Source organism: Pipistrellus kuhlii, unplaced genomic scaffold, assembly GCF_014108245.1.
Source record: "Pipistrellus kuhlii isolate mPipKuh1 unplaced genomic scaffold, mPipKuh1.p scaffold_m20_p_24, whole genome shotgun sequence".
In the NCBI taxonomy this organism is placed as follows: domain Eukaryota; kingdom Metazoa; phylum Chordata; class Mammalia; order Chiroptera; family Vespertilionidae; genus Pipistrellus; species Pipistrellus kuhlii.
In genome coordinates this window covers 1,700,699-1,717,790 of record NW_023425523.1, presented here as the reverse complement: position 1 = coordinate 1,717,790, position 17,092 = coordinate 1,700,699, and the positions used below count along the sequence as shown (strand labels likewise).

The following is a 17,092-nucleotide window of genomic DNA, read 5'->3' as shown; positions in this document are numbered from 1 at the left end:
TATCAAACGTTTTATTAAAATTGCGTCTTTACAATATATTTAGAATGACGCGTTCCACGGACAAATACTCAAAGCATTCTCCATCTCACGGACGGTGGGCACACCAACATAAGAATGGAATGGAAACTGGGCGATACACGTACACCCCGCTTCACGCCAGCCATCTGAGCTCCCAGCTCCCAGCTCCCCCCCGCCGGCATCCCAGACCGAAGGGAACGCTCTCCGTCCCCTGCTGGACACAGCCATCCCGAGGGAACCACTTGGCCAGGCGATGGGTCTCTCCGGGGCCACTGAAGCCGGCGGCCGCGGACTAAGGCTTGTCCTCAGGGGGCTCTTTGGCGTAGAGGTCGCTCTGTGTGGCCAGGAAGGATTCCCACGTGGCAAGGCACTGAGGAGGGAACACACAGGGAGTGAGCAGTGGCTCCTGTCAGCATTCACCCGCCCACAGCCCCCGCCCACGCCTCTCCCACCAGCTTACCAGACCCCTGTCCTGTTCCACACATTTTATTTTATTTTTTAAATATATTTTATTGATATTTTACAGAGAGGAAGAGAGAGGGATAGTTAGAAACATCGATGAGAGAGAATCATCCATCAGCTGCCTCTTGCACACCCGCTACTGGAGATGTGCCTGCAACTAAGGTCCATGCCCTTGACCGGAATCGAACCCGGGACCTTTCAGCCCGCAGGCCGATGCTCTGAGCCAAACCGGTTTCGGCATGTTCCACACACTTTAATTCTTTTTTTTTAAAACACTCTATTAATCTCATCGGAGCATATTTTTCCATTGACTTTTAAAATATATTTTGTTGATTTTTACAGACAAAGGGAGAGGGACAGAGAATTAGAAACGTCTAAGAGTCGTCTGCCAACGTACGATTTTAGGAATGCCAATAACTTAAGAATGATGAGATCTGCGCATTTTCTTAAAAATTGCTTCTCTCTCTCTCAAGAATCTGCTAAGTGAACGTGTGCCTCTGTGAAGACAGGAACTGCGAGGGTGGAGGCAGAAGGACTCATTGGCTAGACACGCCACCTGGTGGCCCATTGCTTTACTGCTTTGTCCTGTGAGCACACTCAGGGCTGCTGAAGAGAGAGCAGGGACTTCCTTTGTTCCGCTTCTCATTCTCACATGGAGAGTCTCACAGGAAGGGCCAATCCGGGGGCATTTCTCTTCCATGTGTACTTTCGCTGCATCGTATCATCATCCATTTTACTCATAGCAAGCCCATCACGTGCGGTATGCCCTCACCATCTCTATATAAGCATCTCTATCGTCAGCATCTCTATCTCAGCATCACTATGTCAGCATCTCTAACACCATCATTTCTATCATCAGCATCAATACACAAACAGCTACTGCTAGGAAACGGCCACGCTGATCCAGCATGGCTGTGGCTGTGCTCCCTCACACTGCGGCAGGGAACGGCTGTCCTCAGCTACCTGGGTACCAGTAGACTTTGAAACGATTCACTCACGTCCAACTGGATTTGACGTTTCATTGTTTTGCTCTTCTCATTTAAAAAAAAAAAGAAAAAGACTCAATAAATGCATCCTACTTATCGATCCTACAGGACAAAGTGGGAATGACCTCATTTTATAAAATCCCTGCTTTATATTTGCTGTCAACCGCCTCTGGGTAAATCCGCACATCCAAGCACATTTCGCCACAACAGTAATTGGCTTCTGGTACAGACCTCTGCCTTATATCCGTAATCTGATTTCCCTCGATCACTTTGGTATTTAAATTTTATGTTATAAACCAGCTGTGACAATTTGTCTTCATAAAAGTAAGTCCAGAGGCAAATGTGCGTTCTGTATTTCATCCATCACACTGGAAACAAACCCCGCTGGGGCTTTGTCTGTGCAAACGTTGATGAAAAAAGAAGTATTTCCATAAGAATGTGATTAAACTCACAAAGGGAAGGGGACGATTCTGGAGCATTCCACTTCCCTGCGTGTCTGAGAGATGCTGAAGCTAATGACAACGACAACAGCAGGCAGTGGGGGGCGGTCCAGGCCCACGCACAGTCTGTGTGCCAGTGAGGGAGGGAGCCTGGCCTGAAGGGCTGGGGCTGACCTGCCAACCACTGAGAAGTTACTTGGGAAAAAACTAACTGGGGGTGTTTTTCTGAAGTTACAATAAAGTTCACACGTACCATATAATAAAAGCCTAATATGCAAAATGACCTCAGGGCAGTCGGACATCCCTCAAGGGGGTCCCAGATTGGAGAGGGTGCAGGCTGGGCTGAGGGACATGTCCCCTCCCCCCCATGCACGAATTTCGTACATCAGGCTTCTCGTTATAATTATAATTGACACCCTGGCTGGTGTGGCTCAGATGGCTGAACATGATACCAAACCCCAAAAGGTTGCCAGTTCAATTCCCGGCCAGGGCACTTGTCCAGATTTGGGGCTGCAGGAGGCAGCGATCAAAGTTTTTCTCTCACATCAATGTTTCTCTCTTTCTCCCTAAAATCAATTTTAAAAACACAATAAAAATACTTAAAAATTTAAAAAGAACTGTAATTTACTTGGAGGTAAGTGTTAAGCTTGCAAAACGGCAATATGGTACGTGATGCTAATTGAATTGTTTCTAAGAAAATTGTTTTTTTCTTTCCTCACTTTGCAAACCCTTTATCACGTAAGAAAGGGTGAGCCCGGCCAGTATGGCTCAGCGGTTGAGCATCGACCTGTGAACCAGGGGGTCAGGGTTCGATTCCTGGTCGGGCACAGGCCCGGCGGCGGGCTCCATCCCTGGGGGAGGGCGTGCAGGAGGTGGCTGGTGAATGATCCCCTCTCATCGCTGATGTTTCTCTCTCTCTCTCTTCCTCTCTGAAACCTATTAAAATATTTCAAAGGAGGGAAAGAGGAAATGAGGGAGGAGACGACGAAGTGCTCATCAGGAATCCGGATCCTCCAGAACAAGAGACGAGTAGAAAGACACAGAGGAAACAGCGGCATGCCCTCGCGTGGTGCGCTCGGCTGCGTGAGCCCCCCGGGGGCTTGTGCGGGAGAGGAAGACAGAAAACACACCCTCCTCCCTGGTCATCGCCACGCGTGTCTCAGCGGGCGGGCTTGGCGCCACCCATCGCCTGGCCAGTCTGTGGGCACCGAGAGGCCCCTGAACGTGGCACCTGCCTCCTCCCCACTCTCCCCGCCGGGGCCGGGGCGGGGGCGGAGGGCAGAGGACGCCATCCCGGTCAGCCACCTGCTCGTAGTAGCGGACGTTCCGCTCGGCCGAGGCGGCGAAGGCGGACGTGAGGTCCAGGCGCATGCTCTGCCTCCAGCGCTCCCAGTCGGCCCTCAGCGCGGTGTTGGCGCACTCCAGCTTGTCCTCCAGCTTCCCGACCTCCTCCCGGAGCTGGACGGGACGGACACAGAGAGAGGTGGGTCTGTGGGCGAGTCTAGGCCGGAAAATACTGGTAATAAATCGAGGCCTGCTCCCTCCCGCCTTCCCAAGGTTTCTTTTCTTTACTTAAAATATCACAGAAACACAGGCCTGGCCCGCCCGGCAGCTCAGTTGGCGAGAGCGACGACATCGCGATAGGTCAAGGTTACGGGTTCAACCCCCTGTCAGGGCATCGAAACGTGGAACAAGTCAACGTCTCTCTCTCTCTCATGAATAAATAATGATAATAAATAAATACAACCACAGACACCTGACACGGGCCTGCCCCCACCCCAGAGGCACACAGCTTCTGAGCGGAACAATTCAATCTGAGCATCACAGCTATTCTGACTGGGGGGAGGGGGACCTTGATTTTTTTTTGGTGAAGTGGCTTCTCTGTTATTTCCTTTTATGGAATAAAATCAACCACCCCATTTATTCAAGCGCTGAACATCTCTTCATAATCAGGAGAGCCAGAACGCAGAAACGTTCTTGAAAACAATACGCTTAAACAAAAAGATTCCATGGGCCTCTGCCAGGAGACAATAGCCGACTCGGATCTGACAGCCCCCCTCCGCCCCCACCCCCGCCCCCTCACAGAGAAATCACACCGCAGGCGGCCGAGGCCCTCAGCGAGGACCGCTGCTGTTTGCTGCTCTGAGCGCGGGGAGAGGGGCGCAGAGAGGGGGCTCCGGTTAGACAGGCCGAGGCAGCAGTGGGGTCACTGAGCAGCACCTTCCTCGCCGACGGCACTCCTCCCCCCCCGCCCACGGGGACTCGGCGCTCCAGTGGAAGGTGAGCAGTGACATGTAACAAGGGAGCAGAAACACCACAGGAGCCGTGGACACGTCCCCTCCCCAGCCAGGACCAGGCGCCTTGAGCATCCCTCAGACAGAGGGTCCCCGTGACTCCCTCTAACACTGGGGCCCCCTTTTAGGACATGCTTTCCTTTGAGTCCTCTGCACACAGGGGGCGCCCCCAATACATGAGACCGAAGCGGAGTCATGTCAGACTGCCTCTAGGAGTCCTCTTGAGAGAAACCCTTGGAGAGAGAATCGTGTGCCCTAGCCAGTGTGACCCGGCTGGTAAAGTATTGGCCTGGCACTGAGAGGGTTGCTGGCGGGGCACAGGCGCGGGGTGGGGAGGGGGGGGGGCGAGGGTGGTGGGCTCCATTCCCGATAGAGGGCGTGCTGGAGGCAGCCAATCGGTGTTCCTCTCTCGTCATACACAGGGTGAGTGTGCACGCCTGGACACGTGTGTACCAGTGTCTCTGACACACACACAGATGCAAATAGACAAAGAGCAGCAGAGAGAGAACCGATTCTGGGAAATGAGGCCTACTGGAAGAAGGATACTTGCAAAAAGGTCAGGAGAGAAAGGAAAGAAAAAATGTCTGGGAACAGGTAGAGGCAACCTCTGCCCCCCCTCCCTGCATGCAGATATGCACACACACACACACACACACACACACAAACACGCGCACACACACACACACAACACGCACACGCACGCTCTGTCAATATTATCATTTCTTTGGCGCTCAGCGAGCAGGCGGTGCTGCCGGGCAGGGGACTGTCGAGGCGTCAGAAGACGAGCCACGGCCGTTTGAAGATAAGAGCGGAACACAGGCTCCCAGAGCGCCACCGAGCAGGGACGGGAGAACAAACCCGCGTTTGCAGCTACTGAGCGCGGCTCCGCACCCAGGCCCCGGGTCTTACGGAAATGCAAATCTGCTTTTCACTCACATCCCCACCCTGCCCAACAGCCTCGCGGATCTGTGCACAGGATGCTGAGTGTCAGGGGCATTCATATGCGTTTAAGCTGAGTGCTGCCTCGAGTGGCACACCACCAATTGTCCTTCAGAAGTAAAAATAACACCGGAGCGGCCGCAGCATCTGCGCCGTGGAGGCCCCTGACGGGAGGCGGCGAGGGAATGAGCGCCTTCACACAGCCGCCCGGAGAACTCCTGCCCAATGGCAGAGACCACGGCGCCACACCCCACACCCCGGCCCCCGCCCCTGCCCCTCGGAGCCACCGCTGCCCTTCCTCTCCACCGCAGATCCGGCTCTGATCCGCAGTGCTGCACCTTCTTCACGGGGCTCATCACACAGCCCCCCGCTTCTCTGGGACCAGTTACTGCCCGCCCGTGTCCCAGGCCCGCCCGTGTCCCAGGCCCCCCTATGTCCCAGACTGTCCCTGTCCCAGGCCTGCCCGTGTTCCAGACTGTCCCTGTCCCAGACCCGTCCGTGTCCCAGACTGCCCCTGTCCCAGGCCCGCCCCTGTCCCAGGCCCGCCCGTGTTCCAGACTGCCCCTGTCCCAGGCCTGCCCGTGTTCCAGACTGTCCCTGTCCCAGACCCGTCCGTGTCCCAGACTGCCCCTGTCCCAGGCCCGCCCGTGTCCCAGGCCCGCCTATGTCCCAGACTGTCCCTGTCCCAGGCCTGCCCATGTTCCAGACTGTCCCTGTCCCAGGCCCGTCCGTGTCCCAGACTGTCCCTGTCCCAGGCCCGCCCCTGTCCCAGGCCCGCCCGTGTCCCAGGCCCGCCCGTGTCCCAGGCCTGCCCGTGTCCCAGGCCCGCCCGTGTCCCAGACTGTCCCTGTCCCAGGCCCGCCCGTGTCCCAGGCCCGCCCGTGTCCCAGGCCTGCCCGTGTCCCAGGCCCGCCCGTGTCCCAGACTGTCCCTGTCCCAGGCCTGCCCGTGTCCCAGGCCCGCCCGTGTCCCAGGCCTGCCTGTGTCCCAGGCCCGCCCGTGTCCCAGACTGTCCCTGTCCCAGGCCCGCCCGTGTCCCAGGCCCGCCCGTGTCCCAGGCCCGCACATGTCCCAGGCCCGCCCCTGTCCCAGACTGTCCCTGTCCCAGGCCCGCACATGTCCCAGGCCCGCCCCGTCCCAGACTGTCCCTGTCCCAGGCCCGCACATGTCCCAGGCCCGCCCCGTCCCAGACTGTCCCTGTCCCAGGCCCGCCCGTGTCCCAGGCCCGCCCGTGTCCCAGGCCCGCCCCTGTCCCAGGCCCGCCCCTGTCCCAGGCCCGCCCGTGTCCCAGACTGTCCCTGTCCCAGGCCCGCCCCTGTCCCAGGCCCGCCCCTGTCCCAGGCCCGCCCGTGTCCCAGACTGTCCCTGTCCCAGGCCCGCCCGTGTCCCAGGCCCGCCCGTGTCCCAGGCCCGCCCGTGTCCCAGGCCCGCCCGTGTCCCAGGCCCGCCCGTGTCCCAGGCCCGCTGTTTGCAGAAAGGCCTCCCAGCAGAAGTGGGTTACAGAAGTCGAATGACCCTCCACGTTCAGCTCATCTTGCCGGTCCGGTTCCCCCAGCAGCCGAAGCGACAACTGCCTTCCTTCGCACCAGACTCCCTGGCCGGGCCCTCCGTGCCGGGAAGTGCCTTCAGTCTCCCTCGTGGCCTCGACAAGTCTCAGTGCTGTAAATGCTGCCTGTCTCTAAGCACCGCCACATGCGTTTCTCCAGGGGCCCCTCCCCGGCCACCTGGCTCTGCCATCGGAGCTCCATCTCCACCAGCAGCTACAGCGCCCCTGGTCCGCCCGTCCGGGTGGGCTGCGTGTGAGCGGCCTCCTCACGCTGAGCTGCTGAGCCGGGTCCGCGTGGCGTCCCACCCTCGGGGGCCTGGGCTGAGCTTGGAGGCAGCGCGGCGCGGTCGCCATAGAGACGGCCCGGGGTGGGCTCTAAAGGGGCCTGCTTGAGTTGTCATGGTGAGCACCCGGGCTGGGGGGCTCTATTCAGTTCTCTGCCAGGGTCGCCATGGCGACTGCAAAGGATGGCTCCTTCCGACCTCACATGAGTGCGTTTCCATGGCGATGCCATCCTGCATCTTCCTAAGCAACTTCCTTCCCGTTGTGCTGGGACTACTGCTGCCAGCTTCCTCTGGAGGGCTCCCCCGAAGATGCCCTCCCAGCGCGCGGCTTCTGCAGCGGGGTCCGTGCCAGAGGCCGCGCCCCAACCCCTCAACGCGCCCGCATGCCAGGCAGGCCCCCTGATGGCCCCGGCACTGCTCCGATCTCTCTGCTTCACATCTTAGTTCTTTAAAAGCATCTTAGGAATGCCATGCAGACAACGAACGCTGCAAATTTCTCCACTCTCTCAACAGAGCAGCTGGCCAGGAGAAAACAAAAACAAAAACCTTTATACCAGCGCTGGCAAACGCAAAAATGGGTCAGAAATACAGAGGGATCAGTAGGTTATAATGAGATGTCAAGGAAACTTTTATAGCAAAAAGACAAACTATTTGCAAGTCAAATTGGAAAAAAAAAGTGGCTATTTCAGGTGAGGCGGGAAAGCTGAGCCGGACGGGCCGGGCTTTCTCCCGGACTCCGGGAGGGAGGATCCCGGCGCCTCCTCCTTCTGAACAGACGTGTGGCCCTAAGCTGTGCTCTGCTCCTGAACGCTGACGCCCCTTCTCTAGGGTAGGTCAATGCAACATTGTACCTCGTCGCTAATATCAACATATTTAAAAACTGTTTAACAAATAAAAGAATTCTACAGTTTAAAAGACAAGAATGCTATTCTGGTACATGTGTCCCCCTTCTTGTTCCCTCTACTGGACTCGTTAAATACACACGTGCACACGCACACACACACGCACACACACGCACACACATACACACACATACACACACCCACACACATACACACACACACACTCACACACTCACACAGACACACACCCACACCCACACACACACATCCACATACACACACATACACACACACATACACACACCCACACACACACACACACATACACATACACACACACACCCACACACACATACACACACACATACACACACTCACACACACACACATACACCCCCCACACATACATACACATACACACACCCACACCCACACCCACACACCCACACACATACATACACATACACACACCCACACCCACACACACACACCCACACACATACACCCCCCACACATACATACACACACACACACACACACACACACTCACACACACACACTAACCAAGTCTCTTTCCTGGAGAACTCGGCAGGAGGGACAGAAACGTGGGGAGAAGTGGCAGTGCCTCTGGCCGAACACGCACACCAAGCGGTAGCAGGCCCTCTCGGCCAGCGGGAAAAGCCTCAGGTGACCCACCGGCCGACGCCATCCCAGGGCGGAACCCGCGAGCTCACCAGCTCCGTGTCCGCCTTCTTGTAGGTCAGAGCTTCCACCTTGGACTCCAGCTCCGCCTGGATGTGGTCCCTCCGCTTCATGACGCCCTGCGCGGGGAAACGCAGGAGCCATCAGCGGGGCGGCCACAGCACAGAGGGACTGAGGCCTGTATCTCCCGCCCATCACCGCACGGCGGGCGCCCACGCCGTCTGTCCACGCGCGGCGGCCCGCGGGGACGGCAGACACAGCCGCTGCGGCCCAGGCTCGGGGCGGGGCCCTCACCGTCAGCATCTCGCCGTAGAGCACGTACTCGTGCAGGACGGGCAGCAGGGCCTCGGCCAGGCCGCGCAGGCGCCGCTCGGTGGCCTGGCAGCACCGGTCCAGGCAGCTGGCCACGCCGCCCAGCGTGTCCGCCAGGTCGTCTTCCAGCTCGGCCCACAGGGCGTGGGTGGGGCCGAGCTCCTTCATCTCGTCCACGTACTCTGGAAGTAAAGACACAGAACCCCTTCGTGCACCGAAGGCGGGCGGTCCCCGCGGACGGACGGCGGGACGGAAGCGCATCCCGTACGGCTCTGCAGGCGCTCGGCGGCCACGCAGGCCACGTACCCCGCTCCTCCTTGCAGATCCGCTGGGAGACCTTGTCGAGGAGCCCCATCTTCTGGCTGAAGGCCTCGATGAAGCCGCTCATCGCCTCGAACTCCTCGGGGCGGCCCCGCACGCCCCTCAGGGCCAGGGCGGCGGCCCGCACCGTCCGGCCCACCTTGCTCAGCAGCCCCGGGCCCTGCTTCTTGTGCGCCGACAGCTCCTGGGAAGGGGGGGGAGGGGGAGGGCGCGTCCGCACATTGGAGGGAGGGACGTTGGGATGGAGACCTGACACGGGGCTACCCCTGACGGCTGTCCCTCCCGTGTTCAAAAACCCTTCTTCAGCCCCGGCCGGTGTGGCTCAGTGGATAGAGCGCCGGCCTACGGCCTAAGCAGGGGTCTTCAAACTACGGCCCGCGGGCCACATGCGGCCCGCAGAGGAGTCTGATCCGGCCCGACAGGTTTTTTGGGCAGTGAGCGCAGCCGAGGTGTTACAGTAGGAATTAGTAGTTCATATAGTCCGGCCCTCCAGCTCTCTGAGGGACCGTGATCTGGCCCCCACTTTAAAAAGTTTGAGGACGCCTGGAAAGGGTGCCACGTTCGGTTCCGGTCAAGGGCACAGGTCCTTTTGCGGACTTCATCCCCAGTGGGAGGTGTGCAGGAGGCAGCCGATCCATGGTTCTCTCCCATCACGGATGTTTCCATCTCTCTCTCCCTCTCCCTGCCTCTCTGAAATCTATAAATCTATATATATATATTTTTTTTAAAAAAAATCCTTCTTAACTCCAGGGCCCTGCTGCCTGGCTTATCAATTAGGCCAACGAGGGAGGGGTGGCCTCTGGCCGGGAGGAAGGGAGGGGCGGGGCGTGGGTGCAGGCGTTACCCCGTCGGGCGCGGTGAGGAAGACTTTGAAGTCCGCGCTGAAGGTGAGGGTCGGGTGGTCGGCGACCCGGGTCAGGAAGGTGCTCAGGGCCCGTCGGCGCGTCTCGATGAAGCTGTCGTTGAAGCGCTCCACCACGCCCTTCACCACGAACTTCTCCGGCAGCGGCTGCGGCAAACAGACCCGCCGTGAGCCCGGCGCCCGCCCGGCCGCGGGGGCTGGGGAACCGCCACACGTGCCGTGTCACAGGCCACGGGAACATGCCTGCACTTCGCGTGAAGACACGTTGCAAGTGCACACGCTAAGTCCGAACACGACACAGCGTCAGCGTGAGACAGTTAGAACAGCAAAGGGGGCCCGGCCTGTGGGGCTCGGTGGTGAGCGTCTCACCTGGGAACCGGGAGGTCAGGGTTTTCCGTTCCCGGTCTGGGCACAGGCCCGGGTTCGAGGGGGGAGGGGCATGCAGGACGCAGCCGGCCCATGACTCTCATCTATGATGATGCTTCTCTCTCTCCCCTCCCTCTCTAAGATCAATTCAAAAATATTAAAGAATAAAAAGCAAATCTGGAGTTGGGGGGAAACGTGTAAAACGGATGTTCCCGGAGGAATGGACTCCCCGGAACGGAAAGGCCTGGGGTTCGGTTCACGGACACGGTGACAGCCGTGGTGGGGAAGGCGGGCGGACGTACCGGGACGATCAGCGTGGGGTGGGCCTCCTCCAGCCTCCCCTTCAGCCACAGGAAGTCCTGGTACCGGCGCCGCACCTCGAACTCGCTGGAGTCGAACTCCCCGCGGGACGTCTGCGGAGGGAGCGGCGCAAGGCGATGCCGCACGGCAGCCTGTGCGGAGCAGGGAGGCGCAGCCGCGCGGCGGGCCCCGCAGGAAGCAAACCCCACGCTCGGGCTTGAGACCCGCACGGGGAGTCTGGGGGAGAGCCCCTCTCCTCCCCCCGACGCAGCCACCGCAGGAGCGGGTGCCCCGCACTGAGGCTGACACGCGGGTCTCACCTCGGGGATCATCGGGGTGCCCTGTGGGAGGGACCCGAACACAACCCAGGAACAACGCTTCCCCGAATATGCTCCAACCCACCCTTTGGCTAAAACGCGCGTTTGGTCTGCGAACATTCCAGCATCTGATGGGGTGGTTTTACCCGCTGTTTCAAACGTGTCATTAAAGGAGACTTGATGTGGAGACACAACCCTCTCGTCCTTCCCAAGGAATTCTATTTTGAGGTCTATGCTGAGCTCCTAAAAGGCTAAGCAAATCCCTTCAAACATCTCTTCTCAGCAAACCATAATGCTACGCCGGCCGGGTGTAATGCCGACCTCCCTTCCACGGCCGAACGCCGAGCCAAACACAAAAGCAGACCTCCTCATGCATGCGCCCCTCTCAGGAAAACAGCCGTTCCCACCAGTGTCCTATGTAGCTGCATTTTTGCATATTAAAAATCACACGCCCTAACCGGTGTGGCTCAGTGGATGGAGCATCGGCCTGAGGACTGAGGGGTCCCAGGTTCGATTCCGGTCAAGGGCATGTTTCTTGGTTGCGGGCACATCCCCAGTAGTAGGTGTGCAGGAAGCAGCTGATCGATGTTTCTAACTCTCTATCCCTCTCCCTTCTTCTCTGTAAAAAAATCAATAAAATATATATTTTTTAAAAATCACAGTCAGTCCTGGGAAGGTTGAGATTTTTCTGAAGAACAGAATAACACGTGGCATGCATGTCCCACACTCCACCCCGCAGATAAGCATAATTGTAGGATTGAGCCGTGCAAGAGCTGAGCAACCGTAATTGCTGTGAAATAAGGCTCCCCTAAGCTATACTTTCCAAGATTTAATCTCTTAAAATGCATGTTTGGAATACCTCACAATGCAGCTCAGGAAAACATTCCCCTTTTAGTGAAAAAGGATAAGTGAGATGCAGAAATCGAAAGAACTAAATGCTCACAGAACACTACAAAATCTTAGCTATTATGCAAAAAAGGACAGGTTATAGAAATGCTAAAAATAGGAAAACTATTATAGATCTAGTCGAGGCAGTTTAACAATATACATGAGTTGATATGTGGACATATATATGCAAATATATACACGTGAACACACATATGCACACAAACATAGCTTAGAGTCACTCGTTAAAATATGTTTACTAAAGCCTGGCAGGCGTGGCTCAGCGGTTGATCATCGGCCTATGAACCAGGAGGTCACGGGTTCGATTCCCAGTCAGGGAACAAGCCTAGGTTGTGGGCTTGATCCCCAGTAGAGGGCATTCAGGGAGCAGCCGATCGATGATTCTCTCTTATCATTGATGTTTCTATCTCTCTACCCCTTTCCTTCCCCACCCCCTCTAAAAAATAAATAAATAAACAAACATATTTTTAAACATATATCTCTATCTACTTATTGAACAGCTCTGTGTAACCAGCACATATGCACAGGTTCATTACCAGTTCCCCTGGGAGCTGTTCTGTAAATGCTTCGTTTCCACGTCTCCCCATAAAACCTGGGCACCTGGGAGTTCAGGACGAACGGACTCAGGCGATCTACACCCCAAAATGCAGTATCTTACCCAAAATGGTTTAAAACAAACAAACAAACAAACAAAAACAGATAAATTCAGCCGAGACGCTGCGTGTTCCCAGTGAGCGGGTGGCACGTCCCGGGTCCGGGGACAGCCGCCCGCGGGGACCGCCGCCCGCACGCACCTGGGTGGCCACCCTGTAGGTGACGAAGGTCTCCAGGGTGGTGACGTGGCTCTCGGGGTCGTCCACCGTGATGAAGAGATCTTTCAGGTCTGGCTCGTCCTCGAACTTGACCTGGTTGATCATCGACAAGGGGGACGTGGGCATGGTGGGGCTCAGAGAGTTCATGTCCATCAGGGAGGCATCCTGGGGAGGAACCGAGCATCAGCCTCTGCGGGGGGGAGGCTGGAGCCTCCTTCCAGGTCCCCGCTGTCCCGCCCGGGGCAGGGGGGCCCTGGGACGCAGGTTTCCGTCTCAGCGCCCGCGCAGGACCCCACGGACGTCAGCAAGGACACAGACAGATGAAAACAAACAAAGCCGGACCCGGAGGCCTGAGCCTGGAAGAGACAGCCGAGCGAAGCTGCCGTTTTCGGAAGCTGGAGGCCGGCTGCCGGGCGGTGCGGGGCCTCGGCGGGGGGAGCGGAGGAGCCGCCCGGAGGAGGACCCTGATGTCCGAGAGCCCGGAGCCTCGGGCCCGCAGTCCTGAGAGCCCTTTAACGTTCCAACGATCGTTAGAGAGGCAGGAGCCACTGACAGGAACAGGACACACGCTGAGGGCTGGCAATGGCGCCTGGATTCTCTTTGCGCAGCTTTCTCGTGGAATCAGACACAAACTGCCGCCCTGACCTCTGCCGTGTGTGTGTGTGTGTGTGTGTGTGTGTGTAATTCGCTGGGTTCCCGCACTGCATTTCTTATGGGGCCTTTTCTCTTATCCTCAGACAGACACACACACACACACACACACACACTCACTCACTCGAATGTTTGTAACCAGCTCGGTGCAGGTGGCTGCATGTGGAAGGAAGAACAAGGAAAGAACAAGTGAAATGTGGAGGCTGAAAGGCGGGCAGGGCTCCTTCATACATGTAACACACGTGTAACATGCGCAGCTATGTTCTGTTCCACGTGCCAGAGACACTCAAAGCCACGGACGCCAAATCCACGGGAGGGGTTTCCTGCCCTGGATGGGGATCCCACGGACGTGAGGGAACCCCAGCCGCCGAGTGGCTTCAAGGATGACTAAGCAGGGGGCGGCCATTACTCAGAGCTCCCGGGGTGGAAAGTATGACTGTGGTCCCGCCTCTGCACACCCAGCCCAGCGGGGAATGCAGCCCGTCAGCCTGCTGCCTCTGAGGCCAGGCTGGGCTCCCCTCTCCCCCAACTTCCAGGGGAGGCCTGAGACCAGCCACGCCCGCACTCCAGGCTGGAACTCACCCTGGGGCAGGAACGCCAGCAGGCCCCTCCCTGTCGCCCTCAGCAGCCAGGAGGCCTACGTGGGGTGAGTCACGGGAGCAGAGACACCCCCCCCCTCACACACACACACACACACACACAGCCTCCAAGACACACTCCCGCAGCCCGGAAGCACCGCCTTCGCTGTTCCAAGGAAAAGGGTCTGGCTCCTGCCTGTGCCTTCACAGCCCTCCTTGGACTCCATGGAGCTTCCCATCATTTCCACTCTGTCCGTCCGGGCGGCTGTAGGTGTATCCCCGCCACACCCAACCTTCTTTCCAAAAATCGGGACTGTTTTAAAACGCCTCAGGACTCGGGACAGATTGTTAAACATCGGGACTGTCCCGCCAAAAGCGGGACGTCTGGTCACCTTAGCATAAACGGGCAGCGAATCTCAATGCTTCCGGCGCCCTCTCAGACGTTCTTTTCCTAAACCGAGGGGCCAGGGGGGCCCGCAGCCTAAGAGCCACAGGCGGCTCCTCACCTTCCTGGGGGCCTGACAGGGAGCCGGAAGCACTCACAAGCAGCTGGGCCAGGGATGGGGCTGAGGCCCGGTCCTTTTCAGAAGATGCAGAAGTACAAGGACAGCATTAGGTGGGGAACAAATGTCGGCTGGCATGAAGAAACCTCCGCGCAGCCGGGGGCCTTGGAGATCCGGCCCCGACAGCTGCAGGCGATGGAAGGAGGGCACTCAGAAATGCACCTGCTCCTTTTTTCCTAATCCTGCCCCCTGTTCACCCAACCCCAGGCCGTTCTCCGCACCCAGGAGTCTGCTCCGATTCCGTCGTCAGTTCAGATTGCTCTCTAGACTTCACCTAGACGTGAAGCTCTCAGTGCTTGTCTGTCTGTCTGGCTGACTGCGCTCGGCACAGGCTCTCCAGGTCCCTCCGCGCTGTGGCAGGAGGTCAGATGCCACTTGAACCCTGGATGGTTTTGTGAGCCAATGCCACCCCAATCCATGCAATTCCAGCGTGTGACAATTACAAGAGTTTTTCCAAAAGTTGGTAAGCTTGGGGAGCTCGGCAGGGTGGAGTCACATGGAGTTTGCCTGTTGGAAACGGCTAAGGCACTTCCCCCAAACCTGAATAGGACTGTTAGCCGCCAGACAGCTCAGGGCACTTTACTGCCTCCTGCTGGCCAAACTGTAGGCTATTCCCGAAACGGACCATCTCTGTAAACCCTCTGACACCATGCCCTTTGAAGTGTATGTCTCCACCTCACCTAGGGACAAATTGTGTTTAATCAAAGCACGGGTCCTTGATAAAGGAGGAGAGTCTTCTATTCCCTCACCTCAGCGGAAGCTCCTCTGACCCCCGATGCCTTCCAAAACTACCTTTCATCCACGGGCTCCTTAATCACCTCCGGGCAGCCCTTCCCCCAGAACGCTGAGCCCGCTGTAAGGCTAGGGGGGGGAAGGAACCGAACCTACAATACACACAGGACCTACAGGACGCCCGGCTGCACCGTCTTCCCACCTACACCACCCACAGCCCCGGTAAGGGCCCAGGTTCCCGGCCCTGCTACCCCACACCGGGAGCTCCAATCCCAACAGCTTCGCCTGAGACCCGCCTCTGCCTGCGGGCTCCGGACGTCGGTTTCCCCGCGAGAGGGCTGGGACGCTCGGAATCTGGGACGAGAAGTCATGTGACACGTTTAGGAGGATCCCGGGTGATACGGCCGCCCGGGCCACTCCCACCCTCGGCCCCTCCCGGGCCGGACACGTGCCCTGGGGAGCCTCGGGGACAGTCCTAGGCTAACCGTACCCTCCCAGGCCGGCCAGCTGCCCCTCGCCGGACAGAGAGGGCGCGGGGGACGTGGAGGCAGGTTCACCCTGTGCTGCGGGGGGACCTCAATGGACCCCCTGGTAAAACGAGGGGAACTCGCGGGAAAGGCACAGGCCTGCCTGTATGTGTTCCCCCACGTTTTCCTCCTCTTTGGGTCTGAGTCTCACTGGGCACCTTCTCCCTCCGTGACTCTCCCACAATGAAGCTCTGGTCACAGGTGTGGCTTTGCCTAACCCCTCAGGTACCCTCTGCTCCTCCCAGGCGTCTGGGCCATGAATACAGCCGTGTCTTCTGTTCTCACCTGGGCAGCCAGGTGAGGAGCCGGGGTGACGGTCAACGCCCCTCCCTCCCGCCTCCCGCCTCCCGCCTCCCACCAAGAAAGGCATTTTTCTTTACAAATAGCAACTGTATCCACAGTCCACACACTCTGCCTGCCGTTCTCCGCCCACTCCGCAGGCTGGAGGGCCGGCCCGGAGGCCCGGCGGACTGAAGCGGGGGCGGGGGGCGGGGAGGGGGCAGCTGGGTGCTGGGGTCCCGGGCTCCGCAGGGAGCTCCCCGCCCCGCAGAGGGGGCTCCCGGCACCTCTCCCGGGACCTGAGAGGCACCTCGGTGTCCCCAGCCCCGCACCCGCACCGGGACAGGAAATCAAAGTCCCCCTCTGGACTCCAGCCCCTCCCGGCCGGCGGCCGCCCCGAAACCCCGGCGCGGGGCGGGGAGCTGGCGCCGCCTGCGTTTGGCCGCGGCCCCGAGTCCGCCGGGAGGAGGGAGACCAAAGCGGATCACAGCCCTGGTCACAGGGCGGCGGCGGCGGCGGGAGGAGGACCGGGGGCCGGCCGGGCTCACCTTGCTGAACACCTCCAGGTCGTCCTCGTCCCCGTCCAGCGCCAGCGCCTCGGCCGGCAGCAGCGCGCAGGGGCCGTCCCCGCCCGCGCCCCCCGCCGGGAGCTGCTCCTCCATCCCCAGCGCCCGCCGCCCGCCGCCCGCCGCCCGCCCCGCCGGCCTCCCCGCCGGCCTCCCTGCCCGCTCCGCCCCCGCGGGCCTCCCCGCCCCGCCCCGCGCCCTGGTCCGCCCCGCGCCCCGCCGGCCTCCCTGCCCGCTCCGCCCCGCTCCGCCCCGCCGGCCTCCCTGCCCGCTCCGCCCCGCTCCGCCCCGCCGGCCTCCCCGCCCCGCTCCGCCCCCGCGGGCCTCCCCGCCCCGCCCCGCGCCCTGGTCCGCCCCGCGCCCCGCCGGCCTCCCCGCCCCGCTCCGCCCCGCGCCCCGCCGGCCTCCCCGCCCCGCTCCGCCCCGCGCCCCGCCGGCCTCCCGCCCCGCTCCGCCCCCGCGGGCCTCCCCGCCCCGCCCCGCCCCG

General features: G+C 59.5%; 1 protein-coding gene across 2 annotated transcripts; it reads right to left on the bottom strand.

Moving 5' to 3' along the window:
- Positions 1-16,694, bottom strand: SNX7 (sorting nexin 7). 2 transcript variants are annotated; one of them, XM_045586823.1, is made up of 9 exons: positions 16,588-16,694; positions 12,692-12,874; positions 10,677-10,826; positions 9,991-10,155; positions 9,132-9,330; positions 8,808-9,007; positions 8,546-8,632; positions 3,212-3,364; positions 1-388 (listed from the first exon to the last, which is right to left on the bottom strand). In XM_045586823.1, the coding sequence occupies exons 2-9, from the start codon at positions 12,860-12,862 to the stop codon at positions 311-313; spliced, it is 1,203 nt and encodes a 400-aa protein (XP_045442779.1). In that variant the 5' UTR covers positions 12,863-12,874; positions 16,588-16,694; the 3' UTR covers positions 1-310. The 2 variants fall into 2 exon arrangements, with proteins under 2 accessions (XP_045442779.1, XP_036308994.1); XM_036453101.2 differs by lacking the exon at positions 16,588-16,694 and having other exon boundaries at positions 10,677-10,787.
- Positions 16,695-17,092: the final 398 nt, after the last annotated feature.

Excerpts from the sequence above, each read along its gene's own strand:
- SNX7 (XM_045586823.1), bottom strand. The coding sequence starts at position 12,862 with ATGGACATGAACTCTCTGAGCCCCACCATGCCCACGTCCCCCTTGTCG. Across the intron at positions 9,331-9,990 it reads TCCTCACCGCGCCCGACGGG|GAGCTGTCGGCGCACAAGAA; the intron begins GTAACGCCTGCA and ends CCCCCTTCCCAG. Across the intron at positions 389-3,211 it reads ACGTCCGCTACTACGAGCAG|TGCCTTGCCACGTGGGAATC; the intron begins GTGGCTGACCGG and ends TTCCCTCCTCAG.